Source organism: Vigna umbellata, chromosome 5, assembly GCF_029865625.1.
Source record: "Vigna umbellata cultivar VRB3 chromosome 5, Vumbellata_1.0, whole genome shotgun sequence".
NCBI lineage: Eukaryota > Viridiplantae > Streptophyta > Magnoliopsida > Fabales > Fabaceae > Vigna > Vigna umbellata.
In genome coordinates this window covers 67,660,731-67,678,944 of record NC_142169.1, presented here as the reverse complement: position 1 = coordinate 67,678,944, position 18,214 = coordinate 67,660,731, and the positions used below count along the sequence as shown (strand labels likewise).

The window sequence follows — 18,214 nt, the reverse complement described above, 5'->3', positions numbered from 1 at the left end:
AACGATATTAAAAAAATTAAAATACTAAAAAAAAACATAACATTTTTCAGGTTCAATAATACAAAACCAAACATTAAATTCAAATACATAATCAGCTTTCCATTAAAAAAAAAAAACTATGAAGTCAAAAACAGTTTTTTCTGTTACTCTGTAGTCTGTTATATTCGTTGCACATTCTGTGTCTGTAAAAATGTTGAAGTAATATTCTCAATATAAAAACAGCTTCTTCTGCTGGAACTTGTGTGCATGTTTCTGATATAGTACGAACAGTAAATGCATATAATAGGATTGACAGAAAAAACGATGACAATTTCAGCGGCTCTTTGTTGATTATTATCGTCAGGTATGAAATAAGGTGTTAACTTGCGACTTCATGTACGAATGTGTTAAGTCCGGTAGAGATCTTATCAGTGAGTTCCAGAAATAAATTACACCCACTTTAGGATCTCTTAGGGAGTCAGCAACTACCTGCGAATCTGAGAATGTAGGATGGTCACAAAGTAATTTGCACCAAAATAAGAATACACATTTCCATGTTTAAGTATAAAAAGTTAGACTTTTGAGCAACGGCTTAATGTTTTGCATCAACAATAATATCTAATCCTCTACTGCTCAAATGTTTTAAGCACTCTAATACGGCTGCATTAGCAGAGGGAAAGACCTATTCAAAGAGAAAAAAGTAGTTCCAATTATAAGTTGTTTATAAACTTGGACTTACCAACCAAATTCATATTTAGATTTTCTACAGTAAAATAACCAAATTTAGCAGCTATAGAGTATTGAAATTTTCATAGTGGAAGAAGCAAGCAAATAAAAGTAGCACCTAGATTCAAAATACAGGCAGGAAACCAAACCAAATGTTTGATTCGGCGATAATGCCACAGAATTGGCAAATGTAGAAACAATAGTAATTATAATTAAGCAAAAATTGGAAAAAAAAAAATTTGAACAGTGGAGATGCAGGGGATCGAACCCTGTACCTCTCGCATGCAAAGCGAGCGCTCTACCATTTGAGCTACATCCCCAATTGATTTTTCATATATAATTTAGCTTTATGTAATAAAATATTCATATTCTCCCAATTGTTCCGTTAAACTTGGATTCAGAGGGTGAAGAAACCAAAAAGGTGTATAATGGCTTCCTTATCGCTTTGCATAGCCACGCCCACTCCCTCAGCTTCTCTCATTCTCACTGCCCCAAAACCATCTTTAATCTCTCTCAACGTTGGCCGCAGCAGTTTCTTCAACGTTCGCTCTCCTCTCCTCCATTCTTCCTTCCTCTCCTCTCCTTCCCATCTCTCTTCCTCCTTTACAGGTACTCACTCCTCACCTTTATTTCCCATCTCTCTTCCATCTCATTCTTCGCTAATTACACTGGGTCTTTTTGAAATCGGTTACTCTTGGTGAATTTCCTTGTCCCTTGGTTATCATTGTTTTTGTTAGTTTTATTTAGGAAGTACTGAATTCTTCCTTGTCAATGTATGGTATGCCATGCTTAAACATTTTTTTAATAGCCGTTCTAGTTGGAAAATTGGAAGTTTTGAATTGGAAGTGATTTCTCTTTGTTTTAATAGGGATGTAGGGATTTATGTTGCTAAAGGGTTTTTGGAAAGAAAATGCTTTTGTGGTTGGGTTTAATTTAACTTGAATATGGACACAATTTGGAACGGAAGTTACTCTTCTGGGTTTTCAAAGGGATTTCTTTGTGTCAATTTAAGCTTGTAGGAGTTGATGCCACCACTTGCCGATGAAATGGGTTGTAAGTGAAGCCAAGCAAATATATTTATGTAGTACATGAGTACCATAACAAGCCTTTTATCACTGTTTAGAACAATAATACCAGTTTAAAATGCTTGCATTTTTAACCTTTGGGTTTTCGGATTAAATGCAATTAGTAGCTTTGAAGTCTGAATATGTTATCCAGCCTGAACAAATCCTATGAACTTGACTATACATACCAGTATCCCTGAATGGCAATTTTTAAGATGCTGAATGAGTGTGGCAATGTTTTTAGTTGTTGTAATGAAATTCTTTCTTCTTCTCACTCTAAGGATTTGTGATCTGGTTATAGTAGTACCTTGAGTGTGGTAACAAACTGGACACCATGATACCATCCATAATTGAAAATTCTAAAGACGCATTTGTGAATGTTTTTCACTTATATATTGCTAAATTTACTCGTTTTTACGCTGGGAAACTCTAAATCAGACTTGACCACCAATAATAACATAAGAACAAATGATTCCAGAACTTTTATGGTTTAATTGGTTTGTTTACTGATATGGAGGTTGAGTTTATTAATCCTCCTTGCTCAAAGGATTTTGGTAGGTTGTGATGGAGAAGAGACTCCAATGAGCCCAGTATGGTTCAAAGATTACATATAGATCTTATCTGTCATTGTTAAACTTGTGAATATTTTCTGTTAGAATAAGAGACAAATGTCCTTTAGAAATTGACTCACAAAATTTAGAAAGACAGAGTACAATTTAAATTCTTAGTATCTTTGGGTAGTTTATTTTTTTCTTCTTTTTCCGAGCTTGCATCCGTTAAGAATATGTCAATGGCATCCTTTCATTAACATGGTTGATAGCATTTAAGAACTAGAGCAATAACTCAATCTATGGTTACAATTCAACATATTTTGGCATTGAAACTTCACAGTAATTAACTTAGCAAAAAATAAAGATAGAGAGAGGGCGGAAAACTAGAGTTGTTAGAATTGTTAGTAATAGTTGACAGGGTTTGAACTGTTTGACAGATTTGTTTAATTTGCATATGAGCATAGGAGTTGTTGTTGATGTGAAGTAAATTGTGAATGTTAAGGGTTATCACTTGGATTGGAGTTGACATCTAATGTTGGGGCGAGAAGAGGAAAAGGTGGTGGGTTGGTTGTGAGGGCAGGCAAGGCTGCTCTTTGTCAGACAAAGAGAAACAGATCAAGAAAATCATTGGCACGCACTCATGGTTTCCGCAAACGAATGAGCACACCAGGTGGAAGAGCTATTTTAAGACGACGACGTGCCAAGGGACGGAAAGTTCTTTGCACCAAGTCCCACCCAAATAGTGGAAAGTAGTCTCCATTATCGCCACTTTCTTCTGTTAGTCTTTTAATGCATTCATTCCTCCCAACTTCCTCTGCATTTCAAGCTTTTCATTTTTTTAACACTCCTTCTTTCTACCCTTTATGTTTACTTTTTGTATGCTATTTATCTCTCTTGTCCCCTATAGTTCTTCCCAATTTACACTCTAATTTGCTTCAAAAATGATTTTTCTTTTTTCAAAATAAACCAAATTAAAAAGTGTTCCAAATAGACCACTAAACACATTATTTTAAAAATTAGGCCTGTTTACTGGGCACATTTAGAATTTGGCTTTGAATCGAATTTACAGTGATTTCCAGAATATGAAAACAGGTAAGGAACTGAATTTTTTCTAGCTTTTTCTATTACTTTTTTTGCAACGTTTTAAAAATGGAGGAAAAAATTTTAAAAATAAAAAATAATAATTTATAATACAAACTATAATTTTAACTTTGGGTTTATGAAAAATAAAATAAGTATAGGATTTTAATAAATTAAATATTTCTTTGGATTTTGTAAAAAAGTGACATAAATTTATAATAATTTAATGATTTTTGTAATTATTAAAATAATTACTTTTTTTAATGTTGAAAATATTTGAAAGGAGTTTTTAAAGATTGCTAATAATGCATGAGCTAAGAGTTTCTCATTGTAATAAAATGGTTCCCAATAAAATCTCAACAAATTAGTGATGAAGTTGAAGCTTTTATCCTAGTATTTTAATTTAAAAAACTTCCTTTCAAATGAAATTTAAACTTGAAAACATTTAAATATTTTAGTCAAACGAAATTAAATTAACATTAATTTTTAAATTTTAGATTAATCTTTAATATTAATTATAATTGCATTAATTATTTTTATACCATTTTTTAATTTATAAGCTTTTTAATTCATCATAATAAAATTGTTAAATAATTTAATTCATCATAATAATATATTAATAATATAAAATTGAATATTTTTCTTCTTTCATTAAATTTATATACAAATTATTATAATAGAAAAGTATTATCAATTCTTACAAAATTAAAATTGGGATTATAATCAACTTTTTCTAAAATTTATGTACACTGAAACAAAATGAAGTTCACTTTATTGAGTATATTGTGGGAGAGATCTTAGATGTTATTAGCATAAGCGAGATAGAAATCGGACTTGAAGCAGTGACAAACAAGAAAATTGGTTTTTCTCGTGCATGTTCTTATACCGCTTAATCATTGATAATTTATCTTTAACTTTTTCAAATAATTAAACTCTCGATGTTACATGATGTAATTGAGTATATTTCGTGGACCGATATTTCATCTTTTACTCAACAATAGAAAATGCATATTAGATCCGATATTCCATTTGGCTGTAGTGACATCACTCGTGCACAATGTCAAATAGCCCTCCACATTAATGGCGTACTGGCCTAGAGAATTCGTATTCTATAATAATAAAATATATTTAGAAAAAAAAATATTCAAAAATTAAAATTCTAAAAACTTATAACAAAAGAAAAAGAACTAATAAATAATAAAGTTCAAAGCATATTAAATTGTTATCAAACTACATTCACAACAAGTTCCTGAAACTGCAACTACTTGTAATCCTGGAAAAAGTTACATATAATACATTTTCCCTTCTCACTGTTATGTCTAAAGGAAGATTCACAATCAAATAATGATAATTTCAGTGACTCTTCTTTAATGATTACCGTCTGGTATCAATTAAGTCATTAACTTGCGACTTCATGTACCTGTCTGTTAAGTCCGCTAGAGATCTAATCAGTGAACTCGGGTCATAAATTATACCCACTTTAGGATCTCGTATGGAGTCAACAAGTATCTGCAAATTTGAGAAATAATAGGATGGTCACAAAGTAATTTGCATCATAAAATTACCACGGATCCTGTACCATAAGAACAATACATTTCCATGAAGTGTTAAATCACTAATTTGTAACAATATCAAAGTCTGACTTTAGAGCAACTGTTTAAAGTTGATACCTGTTCAATCACTACGTTTACTGTTTACATAAGTTTTAAATTAATAGTAAATTAACGCTAATTCTTAGACCAAGTGCCTAATCCATGCATGAACTTGTCCACAGCAAATTTCAAACAAACAATCTTGGAATATATCTTCATCCTGCACAGAAGAGATTATATCCACTTCATAACACAAAATGAACAGATTTAAAAGACATACCACGTCAAATATTCCTTGGGCAGCCAAACTGTCTGTATCAACTGGAATTTCACCATTTCTCGGCACCAAAAGGGTATTTATATAGTGATTTGGCTGCATCAAACATTAACAGCGCATAAATTACCTATATTATATCATTCATTGTGTACAGTGCTTTTTGGTTTTCATTTTATATGATAATTGTATCTAAAGTTGATGAACATTTTACATACCGAGTATTTCATGATGTATCAAATGAAATATTTAGAAAACACTAAAAGATGAGGTAGTATTTTTCTGGGGATTACGTCAAATATGTGAAAAGAATGGAGAAGGCAGGGGACAGACGTTAGAAGTTAATTAAGGAAATTATAGTAACAGAGTCACAGTTAAGCATCCCTACATTCTACATATTTTTATGTGAGGTTTCTTGGAAAATCCAGTACTAAAGAAAAGATTACGAAGAATACTAAGAAAATTAAAAACAAGGGAGAAGGTACACTGCACTTCACTTCACTTCATACAACTACTGCAGATGAGGAAATGGATATAACTGTCTTTCAAAAAAAATGTGATTCTTAATTAGCCTTGGCACTAAGGAAATAAGTAATTCGTAGAGTTACCAAAAACGAAACAAAAAATATATTATTATAGAATGTTTAACTTAGCATTCAAGGGACAGTAAAATTTATCCAAGAGATCGATCAAGCATTTATTTTAACAGTGTACCACTTAAACAGTATTAAGCAAAGTATAATAACATCTCTCTAAGAGAATTGCTTGAATCAAATGTTTTAATTTGAAAACAATAAAAGAATTATAGAGAACAGAGGAATTTTCACTCACAAGATTCTGTAAGCGATTGCCAGGTTCTCCATATGTTCGATTTAGAGCATCCGTAATGGCAGTTACAAAACAAGAAGCTGAAAATCCATTAGTTTCCCGGTCCCTTGTACCATTTAACATAAGTACCTACCATTTTTCTGAATCAAATTAGTAAGCTGAAAAGGTATACTTTTGAATGTTACCATTTCGCAATCCAATCCAAGAAGACACCCTAAAAGAATTGATTCAACAGTCTGAATCTCATGTAAGAGCTATCAGCAAAACTATGCAAGAAAGAATTAATTTCCACTTAATAACAGCAAGCTTTGTGTATCTAGAAACATGCCTACATATTTAAAAATAAAGCATGCAACTCGTTGATGAAAGCACCCTAATGCCACTACAATGGAACCAGAAAGCAAGGAATCATGGAAGCAGAGATTTGTGCCAATAGTAAAATATCAGCAGCTTATGGTCCATTTTGTCTCGTGCAGCAGTCAAGCTAAGTTAGACCACTTTATAACTTTATTTCTTTCACAAAGAAAGGTAACTTTATTTCTCTATTATAACAAGGTAGGAGGTATATTACACTTTCAGCAGATAACTAAAGCAAAAACTAACAGTAAAAAAAATACCTTGAGGCATGACCTTGAAGAAATAATCTCCCCAATTCCCAGTAACACCTAGCAAAAAATTTCCGTAAACATCTAATGAAAGACCCATCGTTATAAGTAATGAAGCTAGAAGTTTGTTCCAACTAATTTATTACATATTAATCAAGTAATCGATAAATAGTTAAAGAGTTGAGCAATCATGTTTTCCAAAATTTAGACACAATATGGACAAAGTAGAGGGCCTAGCATATAAACCTCAACTGCTAAAATGAATATCAGAGTTGTCAAATATATGTAATCATCAATAATAAGAATCTTTACCAGTGAGGGGCAGATTGAAGTAAAAAGGGAGCCCATGCCATATACAATGCAGTCCACATTATTTAACCACTCTAACACAGCCGCATTAACGGAGGGAAAGACCTATTCACAGAGAAAAAGAAGTTCCAATTATAATTTTTTTTTATAAATTTGGACCTAAAATCCAAATCCATATTTAGATTTCCACAGTGAGATAAGCAAATTTAAAAGGTACCGAGTATTGATATTTTCATAATGGAAGCAGACAAATAAAAACTGTACCCACCTTCAAAATACATGTTGCTTATTTAGCTCCATGTTAAAAGTGTTCCCCCTTCCCCAGTTCAAGTTTGAACCTCAAGTAGACTAAAAGTTGAAACCTTGTTATAAAAGGATAATAACTCTAGTTCGGACCAAATAAGGAGAGTTAGACTATCTATGTATGTAAGTATCATTCCATGCACAATGGCTCTCCTCCACGTAAGGTTCTTTAATTGGCATTAAATCAGAATGAAAGTTATCAGTTTATCCATATTTGTTATTTTTTTTTACCATTTCTTTTCTGTCAACAGAGCATGTCTTTACTCTTTACCTCCATCTCATTTGACTTCTTCATTCTTTTAGATTAACAAATGAAAAAATATTTTTTAATCTAATATTATGTTACACACTTCAATGAAAGACAGAATACAAATCCATGCTAATTATGGGATAACTTTCCCTGGTTTCTTTATTTTCATTTACAATAAATATAATTAAATAAATTCCCCCTCTGTTTGCATCTTCCATATGCATCGATTCTCACTATTGTTGATGGTAACGCATAATAAGATGTGATACACACAGCAAAGATCCTTCAACATGTGAAATAAGTGGGTCAAACGAGACAGTACTTACCTCATGCAGCAAATTTTTTCCCTCACTGGACATGTAGAACACCCGTTTTATTCTTGAAGGAAGTGCTGGAGTTGAAAAACTTCCCTACCCATGAAAATATAAAATGTTAACACGAGAAATAAAATATTTATAAGAAATCTATTCACCGTGAGGGCCTTTTCATGTGAGAATAAGAAAAGTAAATTTGCACAATTAGATCATATTGTGAATGGTTAATTTAAAACAGAAGTCATGTAATGTGAGATTTTAAAAAGTCACGTAACTTTTGTAAGTGATCATATAGCTTTTAATCTTATCCTGTACAAATTGTAAAGCCTATATTTACTTTGCTCAGTCATTAAAGAAATGGGTCTCTTCCTCTCTCACTCTATAGAGACTAAGAACCAGCAGCACTTTGTAAAATCTCAATCAATTGCATAGACATCCACTAGAATGGCATTCCAATCACCACTATGCAATTACTAATTACAAAAACGTAAAAGGGAAAATAATATCTATATTTCACTTTAAAATTATAATCCAACTTTACATTGGAAGGTAAAATTCCCTCACGAAAATTTATAAAAAAAAACAAGAAAAAGCAAAGGAATAAACTAATCATTCTATATTTCAACTTAAAGTCAAATCCACCAATAATTTGGAAGGAAAAATTCCCCCCTCATCAAAACATATACAAGTTATCAAGTTCATTTGACATCCATGGAAGAAATATAAACAAATTATCATTGGAGTGGACATAATGTAACAACAAATACAAGAGCATACCTTCTTAATAAGCTCAATTGTTCCTCTGGTTGGATGAGAAATTTCATTTTGTCCCCGTATAATAGTTCCATCCTATAGGGATATTAGAGAACAAAATAAGATAGTGCAATAATAGTGAAATAGCAGGTCAATAATTTTTGTGAATTCCTATATGAAGTTCGTTTCACAGGAACAAATAAATTTTCTCTCGGAATTATTATGATAAACCTCTGTGAAATCATAATTATACAGTTAAATAAATTGACAGCATACCCACAGTTCACAACCTAATGTAAGTCTGTCATTGGTTGAAATCACAGGTAGAACCAGGCTTTCAGGGGGAATATCTGAAACCCGCGAAAACAAAAATATCGCAGCATCCAAGGACTGAAAAAATATGCGTGCTCCTGCAAAAAAGAAATTTCCAATGCTGCATAGTTTATAAAAATCAGTTACAATGTTTTAATGTTACACCCAAAATCTCAACCAGCAAAAGCGGTATATTGTTATGTGTAATTTGGACATGTGAATGAAGTCTTTATTTGAACTAGAGAGAATGACCAAGTATCATTCAACGTGGATGCTTTATATAAGCTATTAAATGATCTCCAACAGCTTGGAACAATCCATTCTATTGGTCTTGGCAATGATTGCCAAATCCTTTATAAATGGTGTGTAGTTATTCTTCAATGCTGGAAGATGCTAATTAAGTTTACATGTAATACTTTTAGAATAGAACTACCCTCTTCAAAAGATTGGAAGGATCCAATCTTTCAAACTAAAATTAAGTCAGTGTCACATGCACAACAACAACAACAAAAAGAGAACAATAAGGTGGAGAACGAAAGAAGTAACCCTACCAGTTATAATGTCCCTTTTAACTTAATTCAGGCCAGGAAAACCCCGTTTTACACCAGATAAGATCGTGGAATGGAATCCTATAAGAATTATGTATTGAACATTCTACCCATCTAAATTTTAATTACTTTTACTGAAGATCAAATAATAGGGAATAGGCATTGAGCATTATACATCTAACTGACATGACATATTTGATTATGAAACCAATCATGAAGCACGCTGGCTATGCATCCGTTATTTGACATTTCTGCAACAGATTGCATTACAATAAACCTATAATTTTTCTGATCCATTTACTAATGTTTGGCTGGACCTTGGGAGGCGAAAACCACACCACAAAAGCTAGCTGCTGTAATTGGAGAGCCCTAGGCCTTATAAACCCCATACCAGAATCTCATACTCCCAACGGTGGACTCTAGTCCCAAACTTGCAATTGGATATTCCCAACTCAAGTGCCACATTCCATAATCTAAAACTTTAAGTTTATCCTCCCAGTAAAGAAAGAAGAAAGAAACAAAGTAACAGTTAATGCGCAACACAACTTTTGTCATTATAGTATGACAAATATAATCAATAGAAACAAGGTATTTTTAGGGTGAGAAAACACTATGGCAAACAAGAAAATGACAACAACAATGTTACTGAATAAGAAACAAAAGACCTGCCGTTGCTGAAACAAAATGATTCTTCTGCCCGGTGGAGAATCTATAAAAAGACCAAAAGGAATGTCCAAATTTAATGCCAAAACCAAAATTGATAAAAGATTGAAAAAGCTTGATCTAAAGCAACTAATCAAATATCATAATGAATAATGGTTATTATGATCATCATATTAGTATAATTTAACTAAAAATTTGAAAATAAAATGTTATTTAACAATATAAATACACAAAAACATTTCCATAGCTATTTTATCCCTACTTAGACCTACTTCAGTTTATATGACAACAAAATGCTGTGTACCCACTCTATCTATATAGACTCCTGCCTGGTTCATTTCTAGTGTTATATAAAAGGAGGAAGATTATTGTAAGGTAAAAAACGTAAAGGGCATCGAGTGTATTTTGGAAAACCTGAAAGGAAATGGATGTAATTTACCCCCAAATACAAATAATTGGCACAATCGCAGTTAATGCCACACCTCAAGGCGCATAGTCTCAAAAACAAATTATTAAAATACAAATAAAAGGATTTAAAAAGTCATATAAAAATATGTGCAAAAAAGAAAAGATCCTTTAGGGGGCAACCGAGAAATATTCAAAAAATAGCCCCAGCTTGTTTGTCGAAATCACCTGACTCTGGAAATAAACCAGAAAAGCTCGAATAGTCTCCCTGTAGGGTTTTGACACATCTTTCCATAAAAAGTGATCACCTTCCACAATAGAGTACCTATACAAGTCATCAGGGTTTAAATTAAACTTAAAAAGAAAAATTATGCAAAGATAATATAATACCACAAGGAAGGACCTTTAAAAAAAATAAGATCATCGAGTTCCAAACAATGGAATATGTGGGTACTTATAGCTATTACACTCACTTTCTTCTGACCATGATCCCATCTCCTTTTGACCTCATTCGTCTATCTTCAACTCAATTCCCAACATTTATCATATATTTTTCACGGTCTCTCTCTTTTTCTTTCCTTTCCCCTTCCCTAAACCTATACCCCCAAAAATTGGGATGGAGGGCATTCCACATTTTCCTGAATATAAAAGAAAACAAGGGTCAAAGACTACAAGAGAATGTCAACCTTTCAAAAACAGTGGAGAGGCCATGACTCCCAACCTCCCAAGTCAGGTATCCATTAAATCACCACCCCTAAATGATATAACCTAGCAATTAGCACACATCCATTAAGCCTGGGCCCAACATGTTAACCATTAAAGCAAGTAACATGGAAAGCGGAGACCAAGCCAAATTATCCATAATTCAACCAGAAGTATCAGGCATTGGGCAAGAAACAAAAACTAAGAATGTGGTACCAACCATTCTGATTTAGCTTGAGATGGGTCCAGTGGTAGACGATGCCCAAGCAAATTCCGAACGGCGAGAGCCTCAACGGTACTTTGATCGGACAACCTCAGACACCTGGAACGTATGTCTCCTACAGCAGGACCACCTGCAACGCAAGCACACGCATCCACCCAATCAACCAAATCCTTAATTCCTCGCCCCCAGAATTTGATTCCGCGACAATGCAAAATATCGCCAAAAATAGAAACACTGGTAATTATAATCTATAATTATTAATTAACAAAACGCCGTACCGAGAACACGAACAATCTCCGCAGTACTTCCACCATCGTCGGAAACAGGAAGAATGTGAGCAACGCGGTTAGTGTAATTCTTGAGCTCTTCGATAACGCCGTTGAAGGCGGTGCCTCCGGAGAAGACTAGCAAGGCAGGCTGAGGGTGAGGAGGGTTAGGATTTGAGTAACAGCGGCGGTGGTGGTGGAAGCGATGGTGTGATGAAGAGGCAGCCATTGAAGACGAAGAAGAAAACGACGACGAGAGGATTCTTGCAGAAACTGGGACGGGGAGGGGAAGAGTATTACAGAAGGTGGGACCCAACCATGTGTCCCTCATGCTCGCAAAACTTGTGTAAGCTAAATTACTTTTCTTTTGGGACTCTGTCCAACATCCTACGACTACTCCACTGTGTCGCACCTATGGCCGAGAAAAAAAAATACTAAACGGGACGACAGAACCATATCTGTTTTTTATGTGAAATTTCTGTATGGAATGAGTTTGAAAGGAAATTTTTGTATTCAAAACAGTATAAATAATATTTGATTTTTCCGTGCGAGAATATATATATATATATATATATATATATATATATATATATATGGTTTGTTAATACGTAATTTTTAAAATATATTAAATTTTAGTTGAGAAAAATATTCTAAATTTTAAGGATTTTAGGTAAAATATATTTAAATAATTCTTAATTTTTTTATTTTAAATTAAAAGAAATTATTAAAATATCTTTTGTTTAAAGTATGTTTTTTTTCTATAAATAAGAATTTTTTTGTGAAATAAAATTTGGTTGGTTAAATAAGTTAACAAATTACATAAGTTAACAAATTAGTAAACTCATATATACTTTATTATTTTTTTAGTTATATTTTTCTGTTATTATAATTTTTGTGTCATTATATTCAAATGAATTATATAAAATTAAATATTTTTTATTTCGATATTTTTAGTTATTTTTTATATTTTTATTGATTATTTGTGTTTTTTCAGATAACAAAAGTTTAATAGTTATTTTTAATATTTTTATTGATTATTTGTGTTTTTTTAGATAAGAAATGTTTAATAGTCTAATTATTTTATTTACTAGTTAATATAATTTTTTTTATTAATACCTATTTTGCTATTTAGATTTGGTAGGTTTGTGGTCCTATTTTTTTTTCATATGTTCATAATTGTTCTATATTTTGTAAAAACAGTTCAATTTGTCTTTTTTTCTTATGACGTTAAAAATGGTTTAATTGTTTCCTAGTCAAAAGTGAATAAATTCTCCCATTATTGATTGTGTGGCAAGTTCAACCAATGAGGGACTCCTTCTTACCCAAATTAGGGCAAATTAGGGTTTCGCACAATTGCATAATGATACTTGTGGTGCCAGAAACCTCTCTCTTTCTCGAACTAGGGTTTTCGACCCTCATCTGTGTTTCTTCTGCGATGAAGAAGATGATAAAGGAGATGTTTATTGGCCATAGTGGTTCGCGAGAACGCGATATGGGTTCTTTGAGTTCGTGGAGAATATGAAGGAGAATTGCTTGCAATGCGCGAAGGTGACGGAGGAGATGAACTCGCCGTTACAATGCGATTTAGGTTAGGGCTTTTGAATGTTGGTCATGGAGATTTGAATTAGGCGATTTGGTTTATGAGCTTTTCTGATTTCATATGTAGACTTTGAATTGAGGGAGAAAGAACTCGTGATTAGGGTTCAAAGCGGTGAATCACGATTCTAGTTTGAGATTTTTCTGTAGGCACTGTTGTGATTTAACGAGCATGGTTGCTGTGAAGGCGGGACGAGACACAATTTAGGCTTTGATGCGTTTTTTATTTTGTCCAGGTCGCCATAGCTGCTGAAGGTGCATATGAAAGTAGATGATGGTTCTGATGTTCTGGAGGTTTATGGCGTGATGGCTATAGAGGTTTAATTGCGCGAGAAGATGCACCTGTGATGGTGTTAATGGCGACATGGTGGCCCTATGGTGGGACTTTGCTAGAACCAGACCCTTTCCACATACATTGTCAAGCCAATTGACTTTAGTCTGTCATGCAATCAATAACTGAACAACTCATTCAGCTTTGGTCAGGGGACAATTATACCATTAGCGTTTTTAACGCCTAAGCAAAAAGAATCAACTTGAACCGTTTTCACAAAATATGGGACAACTGTGAACATCTGAAAAAGAAGGTATGACCACTTTGAACAAACATACCAAATTGTTTTTACAAAATATAGAACAATTGTGAATATCTGATCACTTTAAACAACCCTCCAAAACCTAGGAACCAAAATAGATATTAAACCTAAATTTTTATTATTTTTCAATAGTTTAATTGGTTTAATATTTGAAAAGTTTGTATAATTCTCTAAAATATTTTTTACTTTATTATATATTTAATTATATATTTGTTTTTTTATATAATTTCATTCAATAATATATTAAATTGTTTTTTTAAGACGCATATCATTGTTTTTATTTGTTGTTTACTTTTATTATATAGATAGATTAGTGAATAGATTACTTTTTTTTAAATTAAGACACATATAATTTCGTTTTTATTATATAACATATTGATTAAATTTTTCTTCTATAAAAACATAAACTAATAATATATTAGTTTTAAATTCTTGATTTTTAAAAAATATATTCATCACTAATACATGACATTACTCTATCATGTGCCACTAAGATTATTTTGTGTCATAGTAATTAATAATTTTTTAAAAGAAAAACTTAATTGAGATACTTTTATATAAAGTTAAAACACAATTAATTTTTTTTTTAAAGCGAAGAGTAAACAGGGACCCGGACCTGGTGGGAATGGCTTCAGCGTTGAAGCGAAATTTAATATTAGATTGACTTTCTAAAACTTAACTATTTCCTGTCACTGGAAACTTTTCGTTTATACCTGTCAACATATACAAATGTTGTAACACGAAATGTCAAGGTAACATTTTCACGTTCTGTAGTTTTTCAAGTTTTCGACCCATAAGCTGATGTCATCAATGGCTGGTGCCAAACTATAGCACATTTCAGGAAAGCCTAAACTGCTAAAGCTGTGTCAATTTCGAATTTTTATGGGAACGAAAGTGTAAAAAGAATGACCCTTAGTAAGGCAAACTCTTGGAACTTGTGCTGATGATCAAAGACTTCAATTTAGAAGACTCCCCTGCAGCATTTGCCCTGTGAGTTATTATTTGCATATTCCTGTGCAGACTCTGTTTCACCAAACTCTTCATCATTTTCTTCCCTTCTTTTGCTTCTCTTTGATTTAAAGGTGATCCCATTGCAAATCTTGGTGTTTGTGGACCAGAATGTGGCCCCATCTTAGTCTGCCTTTCATCCTTAAACCATTGCAATAGTTTCATTGCTCTCTTTTGAGCCAAAGGGCTGCCCAATAAAACCACTTCAAGAAGCACAGGAACAATCCCTGCCTGTGCCATCTTCTTTCTTTGCAACGAACTTTGATGTGCTAGAATCATTAAAATATACACCGATAACTCTTGGCATTTAGGCTTATCTTCCCATGACAAAATATCAATGAAGGTTTCTGGGACCATTGTGCTGTTCTCTATTGCTTTCTTCCCCATCAAAGTCACTGACAAGTTCCCTAGAGTGGCAAGTGCTTTCTCTGAAATTTCTTTTAACGATGACGCTTCCAAGAGGATAGGGACCAACCCACTTGAAACCATAGCGGATGCATTTTCTAATACAGTTGATAGGTTATACAAAGCACTCAAACACGATTGTTTCGTGTCAAAACATGTGTCTGTCTCAAAAATGTGCCTAAGTAATGGGATAAAGTCTAATGAAGCAAGAGGGAACTGAGTGTTTACTAGTGATGACAGTGACAAAAGCAACTCTGCCAATTTACATGTTGTTGATTCATCTACAAGGTCAATTGTATTTGGCAGCTTGGACAATATTCCTGCCTCAACTATCAAAGCCTTGTTCCTGAAGGAAGAAAAATATTTTTCAACTCAGTCAAAGTTAGGTCAGAAACAAATACCACTACTCTAAATTTGATAATTTCTCAAAGTCAGCATAAACTGTAACTGGATTGCTGCAATTTGAGTATTAAAGAATAAGAGGGCCAAACCAACTAAATTAAAAACATTATTTATATCATAGCCAAGTCAATTAGAATCTTAAGTTAATATTTGTGCTGGAAAATGATGGTCAAACAGAAAACATAAAATCACCTTAAAGATCATAAAGGAATCTGATCAACCACCCTATATATTATGATAATCTGTAATTTATGAATTTTAGGACAAAAATGTCGCTTCATTGTGAACTTTGTCCCCTCTAGCTTATCTAACATCCCAGCAACTCAGTTGACACTTCAGGTTGACTAATTTCTTTCTCGTAGTAAGTATAGTTAGTTTGATAACTTTCATCTTCTACAGCCTGTTGGAGGATAAATGTAACTCTAAATGGCTACACCCACCCACATGATGTCTCTGCCTTTGTTGAAATTATATATTTATCTTTTTGTACAGAACAATTTGTTCTTGGTTACTATGGAGTCATGAACCAAACCTGCCAAGGCCAATTGCCACTTTGTGTGCATCAATCTTGTCTTCATCACCCAAAAGTCAAAATGAGCGGTTCACAATAACTCCACTCTCACCAATTTCTTTATATGATATGATTGCATTTTTGTCCATATCAAACAATATGGCAAAGGAGGAGACAACAAAATGATAAATAATTTTAGTTCTAAATCGTGCACCTTGATTTCTAGTTAGTGGACCATAACCAATGCTACAAACCCTGTGTCCTAATTTCTTTATCATTCCTTCTCACAGATTTTTAACTGTTTAAAATTTTAGTCATTCATTTTATCTTGGATTGACATGTATTCCGAGTATATGAATATCTATGTCAGCTACACCCAACAATTTAGACTCTTCGAATTAATCTCGTGTAAATTCAATTCAACCAATAAAATCTAAAGAACTTACCAACTCAATAACAGTTTGAAAGTTGAATCAAACACAGAGTTCCACACCAAGCTGAATTACACAGGTTTTATATTGTGGAATTGTTTATTTCTAATCCTTTTGAAATCAAACAAGAAAGTACGACTCTCAAACATTTTTAAACATATTGGTTCATGTGATAATCATTCATAAAAATAAAGAACATATATGGTAGCAAAACTTACGTGTAAGTTCCATCAGCCAGGTGGACCAACGCCGTCAACCCGGCTCGCCTGCGGCTAGCCACTGGCGACGCCGCCATAGATACCAACACCGGCACCACCCCAAGTTCTGTAATCAACTTTCTGACCTTAACATCTTCCTTGGCTAACTTTTCAATCTCTTTTGCCGCCACTTCCTTCTCTTCCCAGCTTCCAAAGTGAAGCATCTTGACAGTTCTCCGGAACATGATCGCACAAACTTCTTCCTCCTCCTCTTCAGTCTTCTGCATAACCTGTACTGTTTCAATATTTTCAGCCTTCTTGTGTTCACCACTGCCCTTAGCCACGTCAAACCGATCGGAGGGATCAAAACGCTTTCTGGTTGCTTTGGATTGGAGAAAGCGTCTGATGCGGGCAAAGAACTGAAGCTTTATGTTTGACAACACCCAAATAGAAGAAGATGATGAAGGAGTTGACATGTTTAAGAGGAAGGAGAAAACAAAGCAAGATGGTGAAGTTTGAAAAAAGTGCGCGTTTGGGGTTTGGTTCTTGTACAACTTAGTTTCTGTTTCTGACTTTGAGACAGAGAGAGAAAAGTAAACAAGAGTATTAGAAGAGCTCCGCGAACTTAAAAATAAAGGGGAAGCACAGAGCACATGCAGAAAACAGTGCTGTCCCATTTAATGTAATGGTGGATTATGATATTATGATATAAGATCTCAAATTATGCATTTATTAAGTAATAGAATTTATGCATCATTTCTTTCATGAAAAAGATTTCCGTACCTGAGCTTCACTAGAGACAAGATGCTAATTTTATGATTTACGCAGTTGTGACTATATTTGTGCTAAAATAATACTGACATAAGTAGCAGTGGTTGATAATTTAATTGTAGTTAAATGTGTACAGTTAAAAGTCCATTGTGTATATATTGTGGATAAAGAAAGTATTTGGTACAATATCACTAACACCTAAGTTGGGTCTTTCTTCAGCAGCGTTTCAGAATCTCGGCCTAATTAATTAGTGTAGAAAGTAGTGGAGATGGCATTGATCTATCTTGGTCAAATTCAATTTTGGGGACCTTGTTGGGTGGAAAAATATGGGAACTCTTTGTTCACTGGTCCCAAGTAGCTAGGCTGCATAATATGAATTGGCATTTTATTCATTAAAAGAGACAACGACTAACCAGATTTAGACTTTGGTTTTTGATGTAAGCCCACGTCCATTGCATGTGAGAATCAGGGAGACCTATATCTGTTCCATCATGGAACCATAAAATTTGGGTGCAGTGCACACGCGACAACATTAATGTCACTTAATATATAT

At 33.3% G+C, this 18,214-nt stretch overlaps 3 protein-coding genes and 1 non-coding gene across 5 annotated transcripts; 1 reads left to right on the top strand and 3 right to left on the bottom strand.

The window, feature by feature from the left end:
- Positions 1-952: 952 nt before the first annotated feature.
- TRNAA-UGC (transfer RNA alanine (anticodon UGC)) lies at positions 953-1,025 on the bottom strand. Its single transcript has one exon. It is a non-coding gene; the product is annotated as a tRNA-Ala (tRNA).
- An 85-nt stretch (positions 1,026-1,110) lies between these two features.
- LOC124841009 (large ribosomal subunit protein bL34c-like) lies at positions 1,111-3,224 on the top strand. The gene is made up of 2 exons (XM_047317171.2): positions 1,111-1,314; positions 2,823-3,224. Exons 1-2 carry the CDS (start codon positions 1,134-1,136, stop codon positions 3,071-3,073), a joined length of 432 nt encoding a protein of 143 aa, XP_047173127.1. The 5' UTR covers positions 1,111-1,133; the 3' UTR covers positions 3,074-3,224.
- A 1,364-nt stretch (positions 3,225-4,588) lies between these two features.
- On the bottom strand, positions 4,589-12,225 carry MEE18 (maternal effect embryo arrest 18). 2 transcript variants are annotated; one of them, XM_047317159.2, is made up of 12 exons: positions 11,760-12,225; positions 11,479-11,611; positions 10,785-10,881; positions 10,154-10,197; positions 8,905-9,061; positions 8,653-8,724; positions 7,888-7,971; positions 7,012-7,113; positions 6,712-6,759; positions 6,098-6,223; positions 5,273-5,365; positions 4,589-4,909 (listed from the first exon to the last, which is right to left on the bottom strand). In XM_047317159.2, exons 1-12 carry the CDS (start codon positions 12,076-12,078, stop codon positions 4,775-4,777), a joined length of 1,410 nt encoding a protein of 469 aa, XP_047173115.1. In that variant the 5' UTR covers positions 12,079-12,225; the 3' UTR covers positions 4,589-4,774. The 2 variants fall into 2 exon arrangements, with proteins under 2 accessions (XP_047173115.1, XP_047173116.1); XM_047317160.2 differs by having other exon boundaries at positions 7,888-7,966; positions 8,909-9,061.
- A 2,336-nt stretch (positions 12,226-14,561) lies between these two features.
- On the bottom strand, positions 14,562-17,460 carry LOC124840999 (ARM repeat superfamily protein). Its single transcript, XM_047317158.2, has 2 exons — positions 16,912-17,460; positions 14,562-15,695 (listed from the first exon to the last, which is right to left on the bottom strand). The coding sequence occupies exons 1-2, from the start codon at positions 17,364-17,366 to the stop codon at positions 14,849-14,851; spliced, it is 1,302 nt and encodes a 433-aa protein (XP_047173114.2). The 5' UTR covers positions 17,367-17,460; the 3' UTR covers positions 14,562-14,848.
- Between the last annotated feature and the right edge of the window lie 754 nt (positions 17,461-18,214).